Source organism: Numenius arquata, chromosome 1 (genome assembly GCF_964106895.1).
Source record: "Numenius arquata chromosome 1, bNumArq3.hap1.1, whole genome shotgun sequence".
Classification (NCBI taxonomy): Eukaryota; Metazoa; Chordata; class Aves; order Charadriiformes; family Scolopacidae; genus Numenius; species Numenius arquata.
Genome location: NC_133576.1, coordinates 9,543,336 through 9,565,048, shown reverse-complemented (window position 1 = coordinate 9,565,048; position 21,713 = coordinate 9,543,336). Strand labels below are relative to the sequence as shown.

The 21,713-nt window shown below is 45.8% G+C and overlaps 1 protein-coding gene across 1 annotated transcript in view; it reads right to left on the bottom strand.

Moving 5' to 3' along the window:
• Positions 1 to 5,190: 5,190 nt before the first annotated feature.
• LOC141472103 (antigen WC1.1-like) overlaps positions 5,191 to 21,713 on the bottom strand; it is a 34,179-nt gene continuing 17,656 nt past the window's right edge. Inside the window, exons 8-16 of the mRNA XM_074158953.1 lie at positions 18,919 to 19,233; positions 18,105 to 18,167; positions 17,704 to 18,018; positions 16,700 to 16,735; positions 16,258 to 16,399; positions 15,854 to 15,950; positions 15,192 to 15,261; positions 7,513 to 7,713; positions 5,191 to 5,297 (exon numbers count right to left, since the gene is read on the bottom strand). Coding sequence (XP_074015054.1) covers positions 5,191 to 5,297; positions 7,513 to 7,713; positions 15,192 to 15,261; positions 15,854 to 15,950; positions 16,258 to 16,399; positions 16,700 to 16,735; positions 17,704 to 18,018; positions 18,105 to 18,167; positions 18,919 to 19,233 — 1,346 coding nt within the window. The remainder of the gene's footprint in view (positions 5,298 to 7,512; positions 7,714 to 15,191; positions 15,262 to 15,853; positions 15,951 to 16,257; positions 16,400 to 16,699; positions 16,736 to 17,703; positions 18,019 to 18,104; positions 18,168 to 18,918; positions 19,234 to 21,713) is intronic.

The following is a 21,713-nucleotide window of genomic DNA, read 5'->3' as shown; positions in this document are numbered from 1 at the left end:
AGCAGCACCTCCCCCGGGGCGGGGCGGCGTTCCGCTCCCCTTGCCCGGTGTGCCCCTTCGTCCCCTCGGGTTCCTTCTCCCCGTCTTTCCCCGCGCCGCAGCCCGCCCCGGCCTGCCCGGGGCCCGGTCCCAGCTGTGAGGTGCCCTTTGCCGTCTCTCCTTTGAAGCCCGGCTCGGGAGAAGGAGGAGGGGTGAGGGCGGGAGCCGGGGCTTTGCAGGGAGCCCGGGGCGGGGGGAGCCTGTGCCCTTCTCCATGGCCAGGCAGGAGGAGAGGAGGCTCCCAAGGAGGGAAGCCGGGAGCTGACTCAGCGGAGCACTCCAGCATGTTTTCCCGGGAGCACGCCTTCCCTGCCGGAGCCTGGGGCGGGGGGAGGGTACGTCAAATAAAAAAAAAAAAAAAAAATCCCCGAAAACTAACTAGTTGGGGTAACAAATTGAAGTTCTTGCTGGCTGGAAAATGCATAGTTTTGAACCATCCTTTCTAAGCACACTGACATTTTAAAGAATTTTCTTATGGTACAATCTAAAGCACAGCAGCAATCACTATTTTTCCTTTTTTCTATTCTTTTTTTTTTTTTTTAATGTATTGTGTTACACCCATCAGTCAAATAATCTCCAAGTCTATCTCTCCTTTCATGATATTTAAAAGTCCTGTCAAGTATCTTCCAATATCCCATTGAATCACATGGGAAGTCTTATCATAGAATCATAGAATGGTTTGGGTTGGGAGACACCTTAAAGGTTCTCTAGTTCCACCCCCCCCCGCCACGGGCAGGGACACCTCCCACTACAGCAGGTTGCTCAAAGCCCCATCCAGCCTGGCCTTGAACACTTCCAGGGATGGAGCATCCACAAATTCCCTGGGCAACCTGTTCCAGTGTCTCACCACCCGCACAGTGAAAAATTTCTTGATATCTCATCTAAATCAACCCTCTTCCAGTTTGAAGCCATTACCACTCATTCTATCGCTATATGCCCTTGTAAAAAGTCCCTCTCCAGCTTTCCTATAGGCACCCTTCAGATACTGGAAAGCTGCTATAAGGTTCCCCTGGAGTCTTCTCCAGGCTGAACAACCCCAACTCTATCAACCTGTCCTTATAGTAGCAAGATAATATTTTGCCACCCTGTTGTGGCTTGGGCCACAACAAACTAGGACACACCATCTCCTTTTTGATATACTCACTAAGATCATTTCACTATTTTAAGTGTGGCTTGTGTACATCAGCAACAGCACGAAGTCAGCTCTTCCAAAAGCACACAGCCCATGCTAATTCCATCGTGTCTTTCCTGAGATGACTCCTCATGCTCTGAGACAACCACAATCTGGTGTTAGAGAACTGAATTTAATCTTTCATGCTGCCTGATCTGGAAGTGCAGTATGCTTCCCTACCACCTTCTGCCACCATTGAGTATTTGTTGGTTGAAGTAACTGAGGTACCACCTACAGACTCAGCTCTTTGGTCTTTACTTCCTCCCTTGTATCAATGAATAATATTGAATATTCTAGGCTAAATTCAGCTCTTGGATAGGCATCTCCCACTGGGTTTTATAGGTTTCCAAGCACTCAAAAGCTCTGAAAATGGGCCTGTTCCTCTTCAGAAGTTAAAATATGAATGTGTCTAACAAGACAATAGATTTTAAATGTAGAGATTATAACAGTTTGCAGCACAGAACTATGGTTGCTTACAAACTTTTATGTCTTAGAAAAATTAGGTGTTCATTATAATAGAACTGTTTGTCTTTACATGTAACGTTTAACCTATGAAACTATATTGACTGATCATTACAGATCTGCCCTTGGAAAGAAAATGCACTGTTTCACGTGTAGTTCTGAAATGACATCGTAAGGATGGGCTAACACTATTAACAGCTACAGTCAATACATGTTTTCTAAATGATTTTGAGTGCTTCTAGGAATCTCATCCAGTTGACTTTTTCTATTCAATTCTTCATTCACTGATACCATAAACAATCAAGAAGTTCAATTTTCCCTTGGAGAAGCCAAACTGGCTCAGAATTACTGCTTATATTACATATTAAATGTATTTATATAAAGGGAGGGAGAGATTGGTCGAGAGAATCACATTGGCTACCTTTGAGTGGAGCACAAGTTGTTGCTCTTTGTAGTAAAGGTGTTTGACTCAGCTCTCTAAGATTACCCAAACTGTGCATTATTTAGTGCTGTCCATCTGTACCTTTCGTCTGGCAACACTCATGGTAAAGTAAAGAAATTAAATGGAGACAGAAAGAAGGAAGCAAAACCCACTCTTTTTGTCCTCTACTTTATTACTTGTTACGTGATAGCACTGAGAAACCTTGCCATAAAGCCAGGTATAGTCAAAACAACTGTATATATAGGTGCTAAGGCTAGCAATCATCCTGTTAAAAATAACTGAAAAGTATACTTTAAGATCACAAAGGATTTCTCCTTTGTTATTAAACTAAGTCTTGCCATCTTTAAAGAAGACAAATTCTTTAAAAAGTGGTTTGAAAAGTCAGTCACGAGAACACATCAGCTTTGATAAAACTTTCTCATTTGCAGGTTCAGCCAGTAGTGAGGCTGAGTGTGTGTCGCAGAGAGATACATAAGTGTGCATGCACACACACACACACAGGATGCTACAGCAGCAGCTACACAGACTGCAACAGGCAGCGTGCTGCCTGTAACAACACTCACATATAACAACTACCAGCACTCAAAAAAAAAAAATCTAATTGTAGATACTCCAGTCCTGTTGCTCTCTACCTGATTGGGGTTAAGTTCACTAGTGAAAACACACCCCTTCACCCTCTGGATTCACAAGCACATGCACGCTGGCAGATCCCTTGAATATCAGCATGGGCCCTCAGCCCTTCTCATGTTCATTCCCTGATCTTTAGCCCTCTTGCCCAGTATATGAGTCTTCTACTTACCAGCTAGTCCAGCTCAATACTTGCTGGCAGAGACATGCACTTACACACTTGTCTCACAAGTACGCTTACACTCATGGATCCCTTGATTATCAGCAAAGGCTCTCAGCTTGGCCCGTGGACTGTGCTCTTAGCTCCCTTAGCCATGTCCAGCTCAGACATGAGTCTTTCTAGGTGTTTCTCCCACAGGCTCGTCTCTGTAAGCCCAGAGGTGCTCAGGGCACAATGGCATGTGAGAACCCAAATCCCACCTCTTGGAGAAGGGGAACACACTGTCCTGGGCTCCTCCCAGGGCAGACATCAGTCCCATCAAGGGACTAGGGATAAAACCCATCAAGTCAGCAGCACGACTGGTTGTGGTTTTTTTTTTTTTGGGGGGGGGGGGGGGGGGGGCGGTACTGCAAAGGGGTCTGGGATGCAGGGGAAGACCATTTGAGGCTTACAACATATTTATGGGGTGTTTATGGAGGAACCAAAGACAGGGAAAGGAATGCAACTAGGTGATTTGGGGAGGAACAAGCGTGGAAAAACACAGGTATAAGGGGATAAAAAGAGCCAGTCATATGTAAACATGACTTGGCTACCACAGGGACCAGGGGAGTCCCAGTAAGCGCTGTGTGTGCACCTGTATGTCTCAAAGAGCAAAAGTATAGAAGGAGTTGGCTTCCAGAGGGAACCAAGGGAGCCCTGGCCAACTGCTGGTAAGTTGTGTGTGTATGTGTGTCTGTGAGCTCTGTAACAGCAACTGGAGTGAGGCTGTGGCCTCAGGCGCTTCTATAACCAAGTGTCAGCAACTGTAGAGACTGGGATCTGATGGCCAGCTACTGGGTAGACTCCCAGCCATGGGGGAGAATCCACATTGTACCTTGGATCAAGCTGAGTAAAATCAGGTGAGGTTGAATACAAGGAAGTATTCGGTTCATCTCAGTGCAACCTCTTCTACCTCAGTCCTTGGCACAGGACTGTACTGTGTCCTGATGCTGCTCTAATGAGGTTAGTGAGATTGTTTGGGAAAGGATTTGCTTGTCTGTGTGTCTTCTCAGCTGTTTGGGACAAACTCACATTTCTTTATGTATCATGATGGCTAAACCCACTGTTGGTTTTATGTAGATTGATCTCATCTAGATTATGGTGACTCTCACAGGTATTTCTAGGCACATCATTACATTGGCATGCCCTTGGCAAATTATCAACAGCCTGCATTTCCACTGCATTTATCCAAAAAGTCATATCCATGTTGAAGTTTCAGACCTTTTTCTTTGACATACTTAGTTGAATAAGGTTCATAAAAAAATCCCTTTGCATTCTTGAATAAATTAGCAGCTTTCTTGGGCGGAGAGGGAGTGCCTACTAGACGGGTAGGGCTCAGGTTTTGAGGGATAAATGGAGGTCAAGAGAGATGACAAGAATACAAGAGAGGCTTTTTGTTTCAAGACCAAGTCTTGTCTTGTCAAGTCTTTGTTTCAAGACCAAGTCTTACTGTTGTCTTGTGCCAAGACAACAATACTTCACCACCTGTTCCATCAACATGCAGACTTTTTCAGTCTGCCTTCATACAATTAAAAGAAGTTATATGACAGACACCTATAGGTATGACCACCACTTGCCATTTGTAGAAAGAAATTAAACTTTCTCTTACTATATAATTTGTATGACTGTGGGAGACAGTAAGTCATGATGGTATAGAGGGAGAAAAGAGAAGAGTAGCTTTTCCCTCCAATCAAATGCGGGATTCACTTGTACATAATTCAAATGACAGACATGCATCTAAAGTGAGGACAAGAGTAACCTCTTGCCGAGTTTCTCATCTCACATAGCACTATCTAGAAAATTTATTCTAATCCTCTATTTGTTCTGTGTGACAAGCAAGAATATCCAAAAGATGAAACAGAACTTTGGTTATTTTCTTGCAGTTCAGTCTCCATTCCTAATGATCTCCAGAAAGCTGCCTTGTGTATCTTGAAGAAGAAGCATAAGCTTGAGAAGAGATCTTTAAACAGTTTCTAATAAGAAAATATCATAAGTTGAAAAATTAACTCAATAGAAAAAAATTACAATGAAAATATTTATAAATAAAAAGCAAAAGTGTTCACACAGTCTTGGCAACAAGAAACTACAAGGGAAATGAGAAAGCTTTTCTTAACAGTTATGCTGAAAATAAACCAAACTTAGGTAAACTAATCCTAAATGCAGGTTTTTTTGGTTATACTAGTACCCGATTAGCATTTTGCGAACAGAAATGTATTTCCAAAAGTGGTCACTACAGCTCAGCAGTCTCTATCAGTGTCCCAGCTCTCCAATGTCATCATAGCCTGTATCTTCAAGAGCAGGGGATGAATGTCTGTCAGCCTCAGAGTTCCTGTTTCCTGACACATTAGGGCTCGGGTCTGAAAACAGGAAGGGAAGAACATCAGATAAATGTATATCCTCCATGTATTACCTTTATAGCATTGTGCAGTTGGCAGCATGGGCTGTCTGTCCAGAAATTAGAACCGTAGATACACATCGCTGTGAAAGCCCCGAGAAATGCTTGTCTCATCCTACCTCCTGCTACATGTGCACATATGCAAGGATCAGGCTTACTTTTCCCAGAAAACAGGGAACTGAAAACACTTCAATTCTTCAAAATCCCTAAATAACCTAACTCTGTTTTACTGCCTCAAGTCATATCTGACGCACTGCAAATTTAGTAGATCTGTCCTTGTCCATCCCACAAGTGTGCCTTGATCTGGCTCCTCACAAGAGAGTGCTCAGCCTATTGTCTGTGTTTGAAACCCATGAAGAGGCTGTAACCCACTTTACTTACTGGGGCACATTGCTGCCCACCACATGGGAAGACAGAAAGAGGATCTTTGGATTATAGAGAACTTACCATGGGCTGCTTAGAGAAGGAAATGAAAGCACAGAAAAAGAGGGATCAACGTAGTTTGGGGAGGAAAACACATGAGAAAATAGAATGATAAGGGGATAAAAGGGGCTGATGGCATGTAAATAGGCCACTGGCCAGTCTGTGTATTTGGCCATGCCCTGCACCTTATCATGAGCATCTGTCCTGTCTTATCATAGAATCATAGACTGGTTAGAGTTGGAAGGGGCCTTAAAGAACATCGAGTTCCAACCCCCTGGCCATGGGCAGGGACACCTCCCACTAGACCAGGTTGCTCAAAGCCCCATCCAGCCTGGCCTTGAACACTTCCAGGGATGGGGCCTCCACAGCTTCTCTGGGCAACCTGTTTCAGTGTGTCACCACCCTCACAGTAAAGAATTTCTTCCTAATATCTAATCTAAATTTACCCTCTTTCAGTTTAAAACTGTTTCCCCTCGTCCTATCGCTACACTCCCTGATAAAGAGTCCCTCCCCATCTTTCCCATGGGTGCTCTTTAGATACTGAAAGACCACTATAAAGTCTCCCTGGAGCCTTCTCTTCTCCAGACTGAACAACCCCAGCTCTCTCAGCCTGTCTTCATAGGGGAGGTGCTCCAGCCCTCTGATCATCTTTGTGGCCCTCCGCTGGACCTGCTCCAACAGGTCCATGTCTGTCTTATGTTGGGGGCCCCAGAACTGGATGCAGTCCTCCAGGTGGGGTCCCATGGAATGGAGCTTTTCATCAACCAACACCTCCAAGTCCTCCTCCACAGGGCTGCTCTCAATCCATTCAACACACAGGCTGTGTTTGTGCTTGGGATTGCCCCAGCCCACATGCGCTTGGTCTTATTGAACTTCATGAAGTTCACACAGGCCCACCTCTCAACCCCATCTTGGTCCTTCTGGTGGGCATCCCTTCCCTCCAGTGTGTCAACCTCACCACACACCTTGGTGTCATCAGCAAACTTGCTGAGGATGCGCTCAATCCCACTGCCCACGTTGTCAACAAAGATGCTAAACAGCACCAGTCCCAGCCCACAAGGAATGCCACGCATCACTGGTCGCCACTTGGACAATGAGCTGTTGACCGCAACTCTTTGAGTGTGACTGTCCAGCCAGTCCCTTATTCACCAAATGATCCATCCGTCAAATCCATGTGTCTCCAATTTAGATACAAGGATATCATGAAGGACAGTGTCAAATGCTTTGCACAAGTCCAGGTAGATGATGTCAGTTTTTCTTCCCCTATCCACCAACACTGGAACCCCATCGTAGAAGGCCACCAAAAGCAGATAGATAACAGATAACATGGATTTGTCAAAAATAAATCACACCACATAAATCTGATTTTTCTTTTTGATTATCTAAAAGGGGTTTTATAAGGGAGTAGAGCAAATTATCACTCAAGTCACAAGATATTTTTATAAGAAAACTAGAGAAATCTGGTCTAACTCAAAGCTCTGTGGACTGGGTACAAATTCAGTCAAAAAGGTATTCTTAGTGTAGCTCACTGTACCAGCTAAGATTCTTTGACAGCCCTAGATACAACTATGTATTTTTTTTAAGTCCTAAGATAAAAGACATGTTCTTATTACGTTTTCCAGGTGATACCATACTATACTATAATTCAAATGATCCTGGCAAAGTTTTCATTAACATGTAATGTAATTTAATAAGGACCACTTGCAACACTACAGATGAAGAGAGAAACAATCAACTGCATAATTAGAAAGTACAGTAACTATAGATTATGAAAACTAACAGCACTGCTCTTCTGGCCTCACCTGTCCATGATTCCTTGTTTCTGTCACTTTCTTCAGGGATCCCAATGATTTTCTGTTCATTCTGCCCAGAAATAGAAGCATCTTTAGGTCCAGGAGCTTCTGTCACATCATCATAACCATCTTCCAGGGCATTTCCAGGCAGTGGAGAGATATCTGGAACAGTACAGGTATTAACTATAACAGGAAGAGATCTTTCACTAGAGAAAGCAGTAGCTGATGGTCCAGTGATAAGGGCCTGTAACACTGACATTATCATGATGATAATGAACAATTATAAACCAATAATCCTCCTGAGGACTACAAGGATTCCAGACAACAATGATATAGCTCCAATAATTGTTATACATTGCTGTAGCAAGTAGAAAGTGAAAATCAACATGGAGAAGGGACAGGAAGGGAAAGAAGGTTTGGAGGAGGCAGTTAGTGACAGGCTTTATTTCAGAGTAAGATTCCCCATTGCATTTCATAATTGCACAATGACAAATTACTCCTTGTTTATCTCTGTGTAGCACCCGCTTCCTTGTCTTTTCATGACTTTAACCACCTTCTGTTAAATTTCTCTGAAATTTTCTAGCTCAGTAGCCACTCTGGCCATTTGGCTATTGTTGTGGTTTAACCCCAGCCAGCAACCAGGCCCATACAGTCACTCGCTCACTCCTCCCCTTCCCAGGGTAGGGAGAAGAGGGAGAAAAGGGGGAGAAAGGGAAAAAAAAAACTTGTGGGCTGGGATAAAGACAGTTTAATAGAACAGCAATGAAAGAGGAAAATAACAATAATAATAACGGTAAAAGAATATAGAAATTAAAGTGATACAACACAAGTCACTCTCACCACCTGATGATCGGTTGCCCAGCCCATCCCAAGCACTGATCACAGATTTCCTGCCCCCTTGGCCAACCCTCATTTATATACTCAGCATGACGTCTATGGTATGGAATATTCCTTTGTCTGTGGTCCCTCTCAGCTTCTATGGGAAGCTGAAAAAGTCCTTGCCTAATGTAAACATTACTTAGCAACATCTGAAACAATGTGTTATCAACTTTCTTCTCATACTAAATCCAAATCACAGCAGCTACTAGGGAGAAAATTAGCTCTATCCCAGATGAAACCAGGACACCTATGGACATGTGGCTACATACCTAGGCCAAACCTTTAGAGAAAAATATCTGTTTCTCTTCTGCAGGCTGAACAACCCCAATTCTCTCAGCCTTTCTTCATAGGAGAGGTGCTCCATCCTTCTGATAGTTTTTGTGGCCACACTCTTGACCTGCTCCAACAGGTCCATATCTATCCTGTAGCGAGGATTCCAGAGCCGGGCACAGTACTCCAGGTGTGGTCTCATCAGAGCAGAGTAGAGGGGCAGAATTGCCTCCATTGACCTGCTGGCCATGCTGCTGGGTACGACTTGCTGACCCAGGGTATTATTTGCTTTCTGGGCTGCAAGTGCACATTGTTGGCTCATGTCCAGTTTGTCACCCACAAGTATTCCCAAGTCCTTCTCCATAGGACTGCTCTCAACTCATTCACCCCCCAGTCTGTACTGATCCTGGGGATTGCCCCAATCCAGGTGCAGGACCTTGCACTTGGCCCTGTTGAACTTCATGAGATGAGATTCATGTTCATGCATTTCTCAAAGCTCTCAAGCGTATCAACTGCAGAATTCAGCTTGGTGTCATCTGCAAACTTGCTGAGAGGGCACTCAGTCCCACAACCTGTGTCATTAATAAGGACATTGAATAGTACTGGTCCCAGTATGGACCCCTGAGGGACACCACTTGTTACTGATGTTCATTTGGACATTGAGCCTTTGACTGCAACTCTTTGGATGCGGCCATCCAGCCAATTCCTTATTCATTCATCAAACTCAGTTTTGTGAGTAGCCAGCTTTCTGATTCCTCAGGGGCAGCTAGCTCTGTGGTCTGTACTTAACTAGAAGCCATCCCTCAGAGGATATTAGTTTTCACTGTTTTATAGTATATCACAGAATATTTTTGGTTGGATGGGACCTTTGAGATCATCAAGTCCAACCAACAACAACAAAAAAACCCCCCACACCACCAAAACCAAAAAAAAACCAACCCCAAATCCCAGAACACCAAAACCAAAACAAAACAAACACCCACAACCACACCACACCCCACCCACAGACACAAAACAACAGTCTCGGGCACTAGAGCATGCCCTGAAGTGCCATGTCTACACATTTCTTAAATACCTCCAGGGATGGCGACTCCACCACCTCCCTGGGCAGGCTGTTCCAGTGCCTGACCACTCTCTCAGTACAGTAATTCTTCCTAATACCTAATCTAAACCTCCCCTGCCCCAACTTCAGACCATTTCCTCTGGTCCTGTCATGATTCACTTGGGAGAAGAGGCCAACACCCACCTCTCTACAACCTCCTTTCAGGTAGCTGTAGAGGGCAATGAGGTCTCCCCTCAGCCTCCTTTTCTCCAAACTAAACATGCCCAGTTCCCTCAGCCTCTCCTCATATGACTTGTTCTCTAGACTCTTCACCAGCTTGGTGGTTCTCCTCTGGACGCGCTCCAGCACTTCAATGTCCTTGTAGTGAGGGGTCCAGAACTGAACACAGTACTCGAGGTGAGGGCTCACCAGTGCCGAGTACAGAGGCACGATCACTTCCCTACTCCTGCTGGCCACGCTATTCCTGATACAGGCCAGGATGCCGTTGGCCTTCTTGGCCACCTGGGCACACTGCTGGCTCATGTTAAGCCGGCTGTCCACCAATACCCCCAGGTCCTTTTCTGCTGGGCAGCTTTCCAGCCACTCTTCCCCAAGCCTGTAGCGTTGCCTGGGGTTGTTGTGATCAAAATGCAGGACCCGGCACTTGGCCTTATTAAACCTCATCTCATTGGCCTTGGCCCATTGATCCAACCTGTCCAGCTCCCTCTGTAGAGCCTGCCGACCCTCAAGCAGATCAACACTCCCACCTAGTTTGGTGTCATCTGCAAACTTACTGAGGGTGCACTCAATCCCCTTATCCAGATCATCAATAAAGATATTAAACAAGACCAGCCCCAAAACTGAGCCCTGAGGGACACCACTGGTGACCAGGCGCCAACTGGATTTCACCCCATTAATGACAACTCTCCGGGCACGCCCATCCAGCTAGTTTTTTACCCAGTGAAGAGTACACTTGTCTATGCCATGATTCGCCAGCTTCTCCAGGAGAACGCTGTGGGGGATGGTGTCAAAGGCCTTACCAAAGTCCAGGCAGACAACATCCACAGCCTTCCCTGCATCAAGAAGGCGGGTCACATGGTCACTGAAAGAGATCAAGTTGGTTAAGCAGGACCTCCCTTTCATAAGCCCATGCTGGCTGGCCCTGATCCCTCGGCTGCCCTGCACTTGCCGTGAGACCTCACTCAAGATGATCCTCTTCATGATCTTTCCCGGTACCAAGGTCAGACTGACAGGCCTATAGTTTCCCGGATCATCCTTCCGGCCCTTCTTGTAGATGGGCGTCACATTGGCCACTCTCCAGTCATCTGGTACCTCTCCTGTTGACCAAGATTGTTGATGGAGAGAGGCTTGGTGAGCTCTCCCGCCAGCTCTCTGAGTACCCTTGGGTGAATCCCATCCGGCCCCATGGACTTAAGTGTGTCCAGGTGCATAAGCAAATCATTAACTACTTCCTCCTGGATTACGGAGGGGTTGTTCTGCTCTCCATCCTTATCTTCCAGCCCAGGAGGCTGTACACCCCGGGGGTAGCTGGTCCGACTATTGAAGACAGAGGCAAAGAAGGCATTAAGTATCTCAGCCTTCTCCTCGTCCTTGGTCGCAATATTTCCCCCCGCATCCAGTAAGGGATGGAGATTTTCCCTGACTCTTTTTGTTGATGTATTTATAAAAACTTTTGTTGTCCTTTATATTAATGGCCAGGTTGAGTTCCAGCTGGGCTTTTGCCTTCCTAATTTTTTCTCTATATAACCTAACAAGATCTCTGTACTCTTCCTGAGTTGCTTGTCCCTTCTTCCAAAGGTGATAAACCTTCCTTTTTTCCCTAAGTCCCATCAAAAGCTCTTTGTTCATCCAGGCTGGCCATTTTCCCCTCCCTTTAATTTTGCGCCTCATGGGAACAGCCTGCTCCTGGGCCTTTAGGATTTCCTTCTTGAAGAGCGTCCAGCCTTCCTGGACCCCTTTGCCCCACAGGATTATCTCCCAAGGGACCCTCCCAACCAGGGTTCTAAACAGGCTAAAGTCCGCCCTCCAGAAGTCCAAGGTGGAGGTTTTGCTCACCCCCTTCCTTACCTCACTAAGAATTGAAAACTTGACCATTTCATGATCGCTAAGACCAAGACGGCCTCCGACCTCCACATCTCCCACTAGTCTTTGTTTGTGAAAAGCAGGTCTAGCGAGGCACCTCCCCTGGTAGGCTCTCCTACCAGTTGTGTCAGGAAGTTGTCTTCCATACACTCAAGGAACCTCCTAGACTGCCTGCTCTCTGCTGTATTATATTTCCAGCAGATATCCGGTAGGTTGAAGTCCCCAACCAGAACAAGGGCTGGCGATTGCGAGACTTCAGCCAGCCTTATAGAATACTTCATCAACCTGCTCATCCTGGTTGGGTGGTCTATAGCAGACTGCGAACACAAAATCCCCCTTGTTAGCCTTCCCCTTCATCCTTACCCACAAACGCTCAACTTCATCGTCACTGGAATCTAGCTCTATACAGTCAAAACACTCCCGAATGTACAGAGCCACACCCCCGCCTCTCCTTCCTTGCCTATTCCTTCTGAAGAGCTTATAGCCACTCATTGCAGTATTCCAGTTGTGACTGTCATCCCACCATGTTTCCGTGATGGCGACTACGTCATAGCTGTCCTGCTGCACCATGGCTTCCAGCTCATCCTGTTTGTTGCCCATGCTACGTGCATTAGCATAGATACACTTGAGCTGGGCTCCCGATTTCACCCCCATCCTTGGCCCTTTACCCCCAGGCTCATTATCAGTGGGCCTGGTTTTATCCCCTTCCCCCTCCACCTCTAGTTTAAAGCTCTGTCCATGAGCTTTGTTAACTCCTGGCCTAGTACCCTTTTCCCCTTTTGGGATAGGGTTTTCCCATTGTTCATAATCAGAAATTTCTAAATGTCTATCCCTTTTCTCAAATAAAATGACACAGCAAGAGTCCTCACTAAATCAGCATCCTTCAAGACTTGGCATGCTTCCCTTGAGTTTAATCCTGACAGGCCCAGTTAGTTCCCCATCCCCCCCTCATATCTAGTTTAAAGCCCTACCAATGAGCCCTGCTAACTCCTGCTCCAAAATTCTTTTCCCCCTCTGGGACAGGTGCATCCCACCTGCCCCCAGCAGGCCAGGTGTCTCGTATAGCTGCCTATGCTCAAAAAACCCAAAACCCTGCCGATAACAACAGCCCCGGAGCTACGAGTTGACCTGTTGCCTCTTCCTATTAATTTCCTCATTCATAGTTGCCACTGAAGGGATAGAGAACACAACTTGCGTTCCTGATCCCTTAAGCAGCCGTCCCAAGGCTTTAAAATCTCTTTTAATTGATTTTGGCCTCCTTCTACCCACTTCCTCACTACCCACCTGAAATACTAACAGGGCGTAATAATCAGAGTGGTTTACCAGGGCAGGAAGTTTTTCCAACATGTCCCTAACCCGTGCCCCAGGGAGGCAGCAGACTTCCCTGTGAAGTGGGTCAGGGCGGCATATTGGTCCCTCTGCCTCCCTCAGTAGAGAGTCACCCACAACAATGACCCGTCTGCTTTTCCTTTTGGAGCTAGTAGTGATGCCGGGTCTATGGTGACAACTTCTTTCTGACTTCTCCAGCCTGGGTGTACTATCCTCCTCTCCAACAGCCAGTTCCTCCTGCAGGACTCCACACCTGTTCCACAAGGGTAACTGGGGAGGTGAGAGGGGCCGGGAGGGGGCTCACCTGCTTCCCCGAGCAGGGACCTGTTTCCATTCCCCCTCTTCTCTGAGATCTCCTCCTATTGCTTGGTGACAAGAGGGGAGGGGATTCTCGGATTTATGTGGGGCCTCAACCTGTTCCCTTACTCTCAGGGAGCGGGCCCACCAGCCAATCTCTCTCTCACACTCCCTGATACTCCTCAGCCTCTCCACTCCATCATTCAGCTCGGCCACCAGGCTGAGCAGATCATTCACCTGTTCACATCTGATACAGGTGTTGTCTCCCCTACCCTCCATCGCAAGAGCCAGGCCCCGGCACTCTCTGCAGCCAGAGGCCTGGACGCCCACACGTTTGCGTGAGGCCTCTGTCTGGGTGCCCACAGCTTTTCTAACAGTCTTTGACCGGGTAGCAACCATGGCTGGATCTCTACAAGCAACTGACACCTTGCGACTCGAAAGTCAGTTGGGATGAGCCCCCTAGTCCTCTGGCCACTTTGAGGGATTGAACTTACCTCGTACACTGGTAGAGGCTCAGCACCCTGCTGTACAGGCTGCAGCTGGCTGAGGCACCCGCTGGGTCACACACACGAGCACCAGGTGCTCACTCTGTGCCCTGTGGCCAGGGACTGCTCCCTGCCCTCCCCGAGGCTTCTTATACCCTGGAGGCTCGGTGAACCGGGGGTGGTGGTGGCTCCGCCCGGGCTCCCTCAGCAGCACCTCCCACCAGCTGTCAGCCCCAGAACAAGCAGGGGGCTTGTCCCGGCTTCAAAAAGCCCCAAAAAGAGCTTCTCGTCGTCAGCCTTTTTTGCTGCAGATCCCTCCCCCAGCGCAGTCTTACCTGCCCTGAAGCTGGTCTCCGTGGCAATATACATGCATACATGGACATACAAATAATACACATATGAAAATAAAAGTCAATCAAAGCACTCTTACTTCACTTTTTATCTAGTACTCAATATTCAATCTGAATAAGGAAAAGAGATCTTATTTGGCATAGTTGTCTTCTTGATGAGCATTTCCAAGCAAGAAGGCAAAAGAAAAGCTTTCAGTTTAAATAATAAAAAACTTTAATAAGAGAAAAACAACAGAAATAAAATTAATGACATAGCACAGCAGAGTTAGGGATATGGGCAGCTGAGGTCCAAAACTGCTTGTGCCTTTGGCAGTTGAACTCTGAGACCAGCTAAGAGCTCGGATGAGCTCTAGGAAAATGGAATTCTTTTCCAAACACTTGTTCTCCCTCAGCTTTTTCAAATTAAAAAAAAAAACCAACACATGACTGGTAAACTGCTGTTGTCTTCAGATCACTCAGATTAAAATTTCCTAATTAACTCCAGTGGTATGCCAATATTCTTCTTTTGAGCATGTTTTCCCTCTGTTTTAATTCTCCCCGTTTAGCTCAGAAATGAAGCAACAGCTTGCAAGCTGTTACACTTGCAATTTCTGGGAGAAGCAGTTGTCAAATTGTCGGATTCATGTGACTGGATCTCATGAAGAGTGCAATAATACCAGCAAACATTTATTTTAAACTTCTCATACAGAAGAGAAGACTAGCACTTAAATACAAGTGGTGTTCTTCCACCACAAGAGTTAAACAGAAATTTTTGGTTCACATCAAAACATCAGTAGTGGACATGAAGTAGAGCAAGAAAAAATTTAATCACCAATAGTGCTTTGGAAATTAAAAGCTACCCTGATTTTGGGTCTCTTTCTTTGTAGGATACCCATCTTCCATTACCTTGAGTTTCTCCAGGACCATTTTCTTTATCACTGTCCCCGCTATAAAACTGTGCCTTTGTTTTTGAAGTCTCTGAGTAAGAATCTAGGCAAAAGAGAAAGAGTGTGGTATCAGATTAAACTCGCCTGAGCTGCTAAGACTGCATCATGAAGAAAAGAACAGGCTACAATAATACCACCCAAGTCAAGAAGATTCTTGGGCAGTCAGTATTACTCCTGCAAGGTAAAGGGCTTTCAGAATCACCCAGGAGCCCCATAATACCTCTGGTGGCTCATGAGGGAGGCAAGACATGAAGGGAGAAAAGCAGTTGACAGAAGGAAGCCTACAGAGGCACATAGCTTCTGGGAGGGAGATAAAAATTATTCCTTTACTTGTTCCTGCTTTAAATAATTGCAGCAAAAGCCTTTTTGTTGGAGGGAGGAGGGGGTTTGTTTGTTTGTTTGACCTATACTGACCTATGGTCTATGGCTGCAGTGAGGACAGCACAGAATGAATTGTCCCTAAGAGAGGAATTGGCAGAGTCCAGTGGGCAGGAATCCCCTTTCCTCAAATCTAGGAATTTCCCTTTTCCTGGTAGATTTGGGAGCTGAAAAGTATCAGTTTGGGATCTGGGCCACCAGGAGGAATTAACCTCAGTTATTTTCCTTTGACAAGAGCAAAACACACATACCTGAGAGGCCAGTCGTGCTCTGCTTTTCCCTCATCAGGTTATAGTCGATCTCTTCATAGACAGCCTCAGAGAAGGCGTCATAGGATAGTCTGGAGCCTGAAAGTAAAAGGCAATAATCACTCACACAGTCTGTGCTCATACTCAGGCTGGGGTCATGCAAAGGAGAAGTGACCTAAATGGGTCTATGTGGCCTGGTTGGTACCCAGAAAGTCACTGAGAGGTGCTGACTGAGGATAATCACTTCTGGGCTGAATCTTTCACTGCCAGATGGTAAGTGAAAATCTCAGTGTGGCATCAGATGCCATTCATCTCAGTCACCCGTCCCCCCAGCCTCCCCAGCCAACCAAACGCTCGCCAGCCACATCAAGGAGGTGTTTCATACCAGTTCTGAGGGACCCACCTCTCTGCTGTGCCCTGGCACTTCGTATCTGTCCAGCAAGAATGGCAAGGACCAGGCAGAGAAGGGCCCCCAGGACAATGCAGAGGATGATAGGTATTGAAATTCTTGTACTGTCTGTTGCAGTGCGGCGGGGAGGATCTGAATGGAAATAAAGAAGCAACAGGTAGAGAATTGGGTGACCCAAAGGGCTGCTCCTCTGTAGGCTCCTGCTGTGCTAGTAGGGTGAGGCAGGTCACCAGCTGCCCAGCGGTGGGTCCTGCTCAAGCAGCCAGAATTCAGCAGCTGGGGATAGTGCCACTCAGCTTTCCTTTACAAAATGCTGTGGGAGGTGCTTTCTGATGAGCTGCAATATACTGCTGATTTACCTTCTATGCAGTATCAGGGACGTTAAACACTCATCTGATGGGAGAAAAAAAGGGTGAAGAAGGAATGTTTTACCTGCTCTAGTGGGTGATGCTGTTGTTTCTGTCATACCTGCAAGAGGAAGGTGAATCCAGATTAAAGAAGAGGCAAGTGTGAAAAATAGGAAGAATATCTCCACATCATTTGTGAGGTTCCTGCAGTCAAAATTATGAAGGGGCTAGTCGCTGGGATGTGACTGAAAAAAACCAGCTGACATAATGTTGCTGCACCTGGGAAGAAACAATCCTCAGTATAAATACAGACTGGGGGATGAGGTATTAGAAAGCAGCCCTGAGGAAAGGGACTTGGGGGTGCTGATGGACGAGAAGTTGGACATGAGCAGGCAGTGTGCTCTCGCAGCCCAGAAGGCCAATCACATCCTGGGCTGCATCAAAAGAAGTGTTGCCAGCAGATCCAGAGAGGTGATTCTGCCACTTTGCTCTGGTGAGACCTCACCTGGGGTACTGTGTGCAGGTCTGGAGCCCTCAATATAGAAAGGACATGGACCTGATGGAGCGGGTCCAGAGGAGGGCCACCAAAATGATCAGGGGGCTGGAGCACCTCTCCTATGAGGACAGACTGAGGGAGCTGGGGTTGTTTAGCTTCGAGAAAAGGAGGCTCCGGGGAGACCTCATAGCGGCCTTCCAGTACCTGAGGGGGGCTACAGGAAGGCTGGGGAGGGTCTGTTTACAAAGGCCTGCAGTGACAGGACGAAGGGCAATGGTTTTAAGTTGGAGAAGGGAAGATTTAGATTGGATATTAGGAAAAAATTCTTTACCATGAGGGTGGTGGAACACTGGAACAGGTTGCCCAGGGAGGTGGTTGAGGCCCCTTCCCTTGAGATATTCAAGGTGAAGCTCGACGAGGCCCTGGGCAACCTGGTCTAGTTGGGGATGTCCCTGCTGACTGCGGGGAGGTCGGACTAGATGACCTTTGGAGGTCCCTTCTGGCCTGGACCAATCTATGAATCTATGAATCTATGTTCCTTTATCCACCTCCTTCCCAGATCTGTGTAATGAACCAAAGGACCAGTCACTAACCGGAGCAATTCACAGCAGCATCTTCCTTATGATCACAGTTTTTGCCGAACAAGGCCTTGGCAGGACAGTCCCAAAAAGACAGCTCTGTTCCTTTACAGTGCACCTTCTCCAACCAGATGGGACCAGTCCCTTCCCCAAAGGCAGCTTCAATCAGAGCAGACACAGCAGATCCACAACCCAGCTGCCTGCATACAACATTAGCATCTGCCATGTCCCAGGAATCATCACAGACTGTTCCCCAAGAACCTTGGTGCCAAATCTCCACTCTGCCTGAACATCCATCCTCTCCTCCTATGACTCGTAACTTCTCCCTGTCTGCAAAACACAGAAACCTTCTGTATTGCTGAAACTGCAGGAAGGTCCGCAGGGAACAATAAGGAGAAACAAAGAGGTAGAGGTACCTGAACAACTTGTAGAGTTTGGACAGTCAGTAAATGTGGCTGGAGACGTTGCCTCTTTTCTTCCTGCAAAAATTTAAATACTGAAATTGATTATTCTCTGGAAAGAGTGAGGGAGTATAAAATGCCTGAAAATTAATCAAGTCATTTTTTTCCTAAAATATATATGACCTATTTAGTGCTTGGTGGATCACTGTTTGGCTATTTCTGTGAATTAATAATCTTCCTGATGACTGTGCTTGCTTTCTTCTTGTGTGAGGTAGCTGCAGTCCCTTTCAGGAGATCTGAATGTCATCTAATACTCATTTATATTACAATGAGCACCCACAGGTATGAAATACTGTCATAAGAGCAGGCATTAGAAATGGACTTTTAGAATGGAACCAATTCATACACTTGTCCATGGCTGTGTGCATGCACGTGGGTACATGTACGTATGCACTGATATGCCTTCATACATGTAGAAACACCTACATGCCTCTAGACTTCTTGAGAAGTCTGATCCTAACTCAGATCTCACAGATTGACTGTGTATCATAGATTTTTGCTTTAAAAATATGCTATGGCACCATCCTATCAGGGACTTCCTTGGTATTTCCACCAGGTAACTGCACTCATTGACACTCCTGTAATTTTAATTCACTTCTTTACGTCAAGGATATAGATAAAGAAAAATGTTTCTGCAATTTGCATGAAACTAGAAATAATATATACCAGATAACAAATGAACATGAGGTAATTGCTACAATGTCCATATATGCATGCATAGGTTTATGTAGATGTCTGGGTAGTCCTGTACAGATGCATTTCTAATTACCAGTGCAAGAAATATGGGTCTCTTCTGCTCTGTTATCACATGACTGAGGATTCCAGGGGTCTGACTGACATTTCCAGAGAGAATTATGGTGTTCAGAACACTCAATGTGGTCCAGCCATGTAGGTCCAGAACCTCTGCCATATTGGAAGTCTTCCGCAATTTCCCCACCATCTCCACAGTTCAGGTGTTTGCACACAGCTATTGCAGTGAGTTGAGACATACGATTGGAGCAAACGCTCCCCCATGTCCCATTGTAGAAAACTTCTAGGCGCCCAGCACAGTCATTGCCATTCACCAGCCTCAGAGCCAGGTACTCTAGAAATGAAGACATAAAAATGGAATTAGAGAGGCCGGACTTTGCTAGCAACTTGGCTGTGATGAGTGAAATCCAGTATCTGCTAACAATCCTGTTCGTCCCTCTGAATGAGGAAGTGCCAGAGGAAACCACTACAAAAGTGGCAAACACTTAAACCCCAAAATCATACAGTGATCCTCTCTGGTTAGGCAGCATTCACCAGCATCTACATAAACGAACAACAGTGATGGCCACACCCCGCAGTACCAGACGTATTTCTTTGGTATGTTGAAGCATAGGTGCCATGTGTTCCTCTGATTTGTTGAAGTTCTGGTGTTTTTTACAGTAGTTTCCGAGCCTGCTGGAATGGCTCTCCTGCAGCAGCACAGGGCGTGCCTGCAGCCTACGGTGACTGAAACCCTGCCAGTTACAGCCAATACATTTCACCCTTCACCTCTGTGAAACACCTGTTTAAGAGAAGTGTTTGAACATACGTCCATTATAAACTCTACTTTACCATCATCATAATCATAAGAATACATGCATTATAAACTCTACCCTTAGTCCCAGACAATAGGTATTGACATTGTAACAACGTGCATATATAGTCAACAAAATGTTACCTCTTATTCTGGGAACCACATTATAGGAGTTAACATCATATCAATCTCAACATATATTTATTACAAAATTCAGACCTCGTGCTTGCAAAACACATGAACAAGAATGTAGTTTATGAGGTAAAGTAAGATTACTCTCTTCTACTTACTTGATGTAAAGGCACACATTTCGTTCCTTTTTTGAAAACCAACTACTAAGTAAACCCTGCTCTTCAAACAATAGAGACCACTCTCTTAGGGATTGCAGCTGTTGCAGGCTTCCCAATCCAAGCATCAGGGCTGGTTGGTACTTCATCACCCAGTTGAGCTCAGGTTTTCTTTTGGGCTGCTATGACAAGTTCCTGGCTCAAGGTTAGCAAGCCACACAGATTCTTGGAGGTGAGGAAGGTAAGGATGTCATACATTCCTGATAGACCCTTTCTCTAGTGTTTTTAGCATGGGTTTAAGTAAGCCATTGTACAGTTCTACTTTTCCAGCTACCTGGAGATGTACCCACTCTACTCATTCTTGACTGGTTGCATTTTTGTAATAATTTACATTGTCTGATTCCTGCCTAAACAGCATTCCATGGTGCCAACAGATATGTTTGTTTATTCCTTCTAGGGTGCTACCTGCGTTTGCTGTTTGAGTGGGGAAGCTTCTAGCCACCCTTGTGATGCTCTACCACTATGAGGACATAGCATCTGCCAGTGGTGATGGGGAGGGAGGGGTTGGTCTATATAATCCACTTGCCAGGCATCTCCAAACATTCATTTCTTTCACTGTGCATACAGTTTCATCATTCACACTGTATATTGTGTTATTCCACAGACATCACACAGCCTAATTGCTATATCTTCCCAAGACAAGCCTAAGCAGCCGCCTTTGTTCTCGATCCCTCATAGCATGCTCAGCAGTTTCACGGGCTCTTCTACCTAAAAATAGTTTTCCTTTATGCTCCTGTCCCAAACCTCTACTGACTAAGAGCCAGCTGGTCAGCTTGGTTGCTGTGTTTTTCTTCTTGAGTTGTCTTTGAATTTGGGATATATGCATTTGGGATATACGCATTGTTAGCATGACATACTAAGCAGTTCTTTCTTCAAGCAGCTGTTTTCTACACTTCTGCTCAAAATGGTTTTCCTCACTGCTGCCAGTTATCACAATTTCACTCTTTAAGTGATTTCCTTACCAAGTTATTCAGCATTCAGGAATCTGTATACATGGGTCTGTTGATGCTCCTGAGTATGTTCCAAGGCTATTTTCAAGGCCTTATAAACTTCTTCAGGACTCCTTCCAGAAGGCAGCTTCTCCTGTAGAAGGGTTCTAAGGATTTCCACCTCCTGTTTCCTGCTGTGCTTTTGCAGGATGCGTCAGAGAACAAACTCTGTTGTTTATTTTCAGTACTTAATTCATCATATTCTAGGGCTTGGACAGTCAAAGGTGTTTGGTCTTCCTCATACTATTGATTTGCTGGCCATTAACTTAGTAAATTCAACTAATCCTGGTCTGGAGCTTCTACCAATATGTGCAGATTGGCAAAGGGCTGGTAGCCTTTTTTGCCAGGTGGTTGTGGTTGATTTTCCCTTAGTAGTCTCGAATCCTCAAACCTAAAATTCAGGACAGCTAGTCTAGGGCATAACCACAGTGACTGCTCTGTGCACACCTCAGTGGCACTCAGACACCCTCTGCACATGCAGCTAGAACTTCTTGTTCTAGAGGGGAGTAGTTATTTTCTGTTCCTTTGAGGCTCTGACTCCAGAGTTCCAACAGTGTCTCTCATCTCTTGACAAGCTCATTGTGACAAACTCCATTTGATGGTCTTCTTTTCTGCATGTGTATATAACAATTTTTTTTATATTGCTACCTACCCATATTGGTCCTAATGCCATGGCATGGACTAT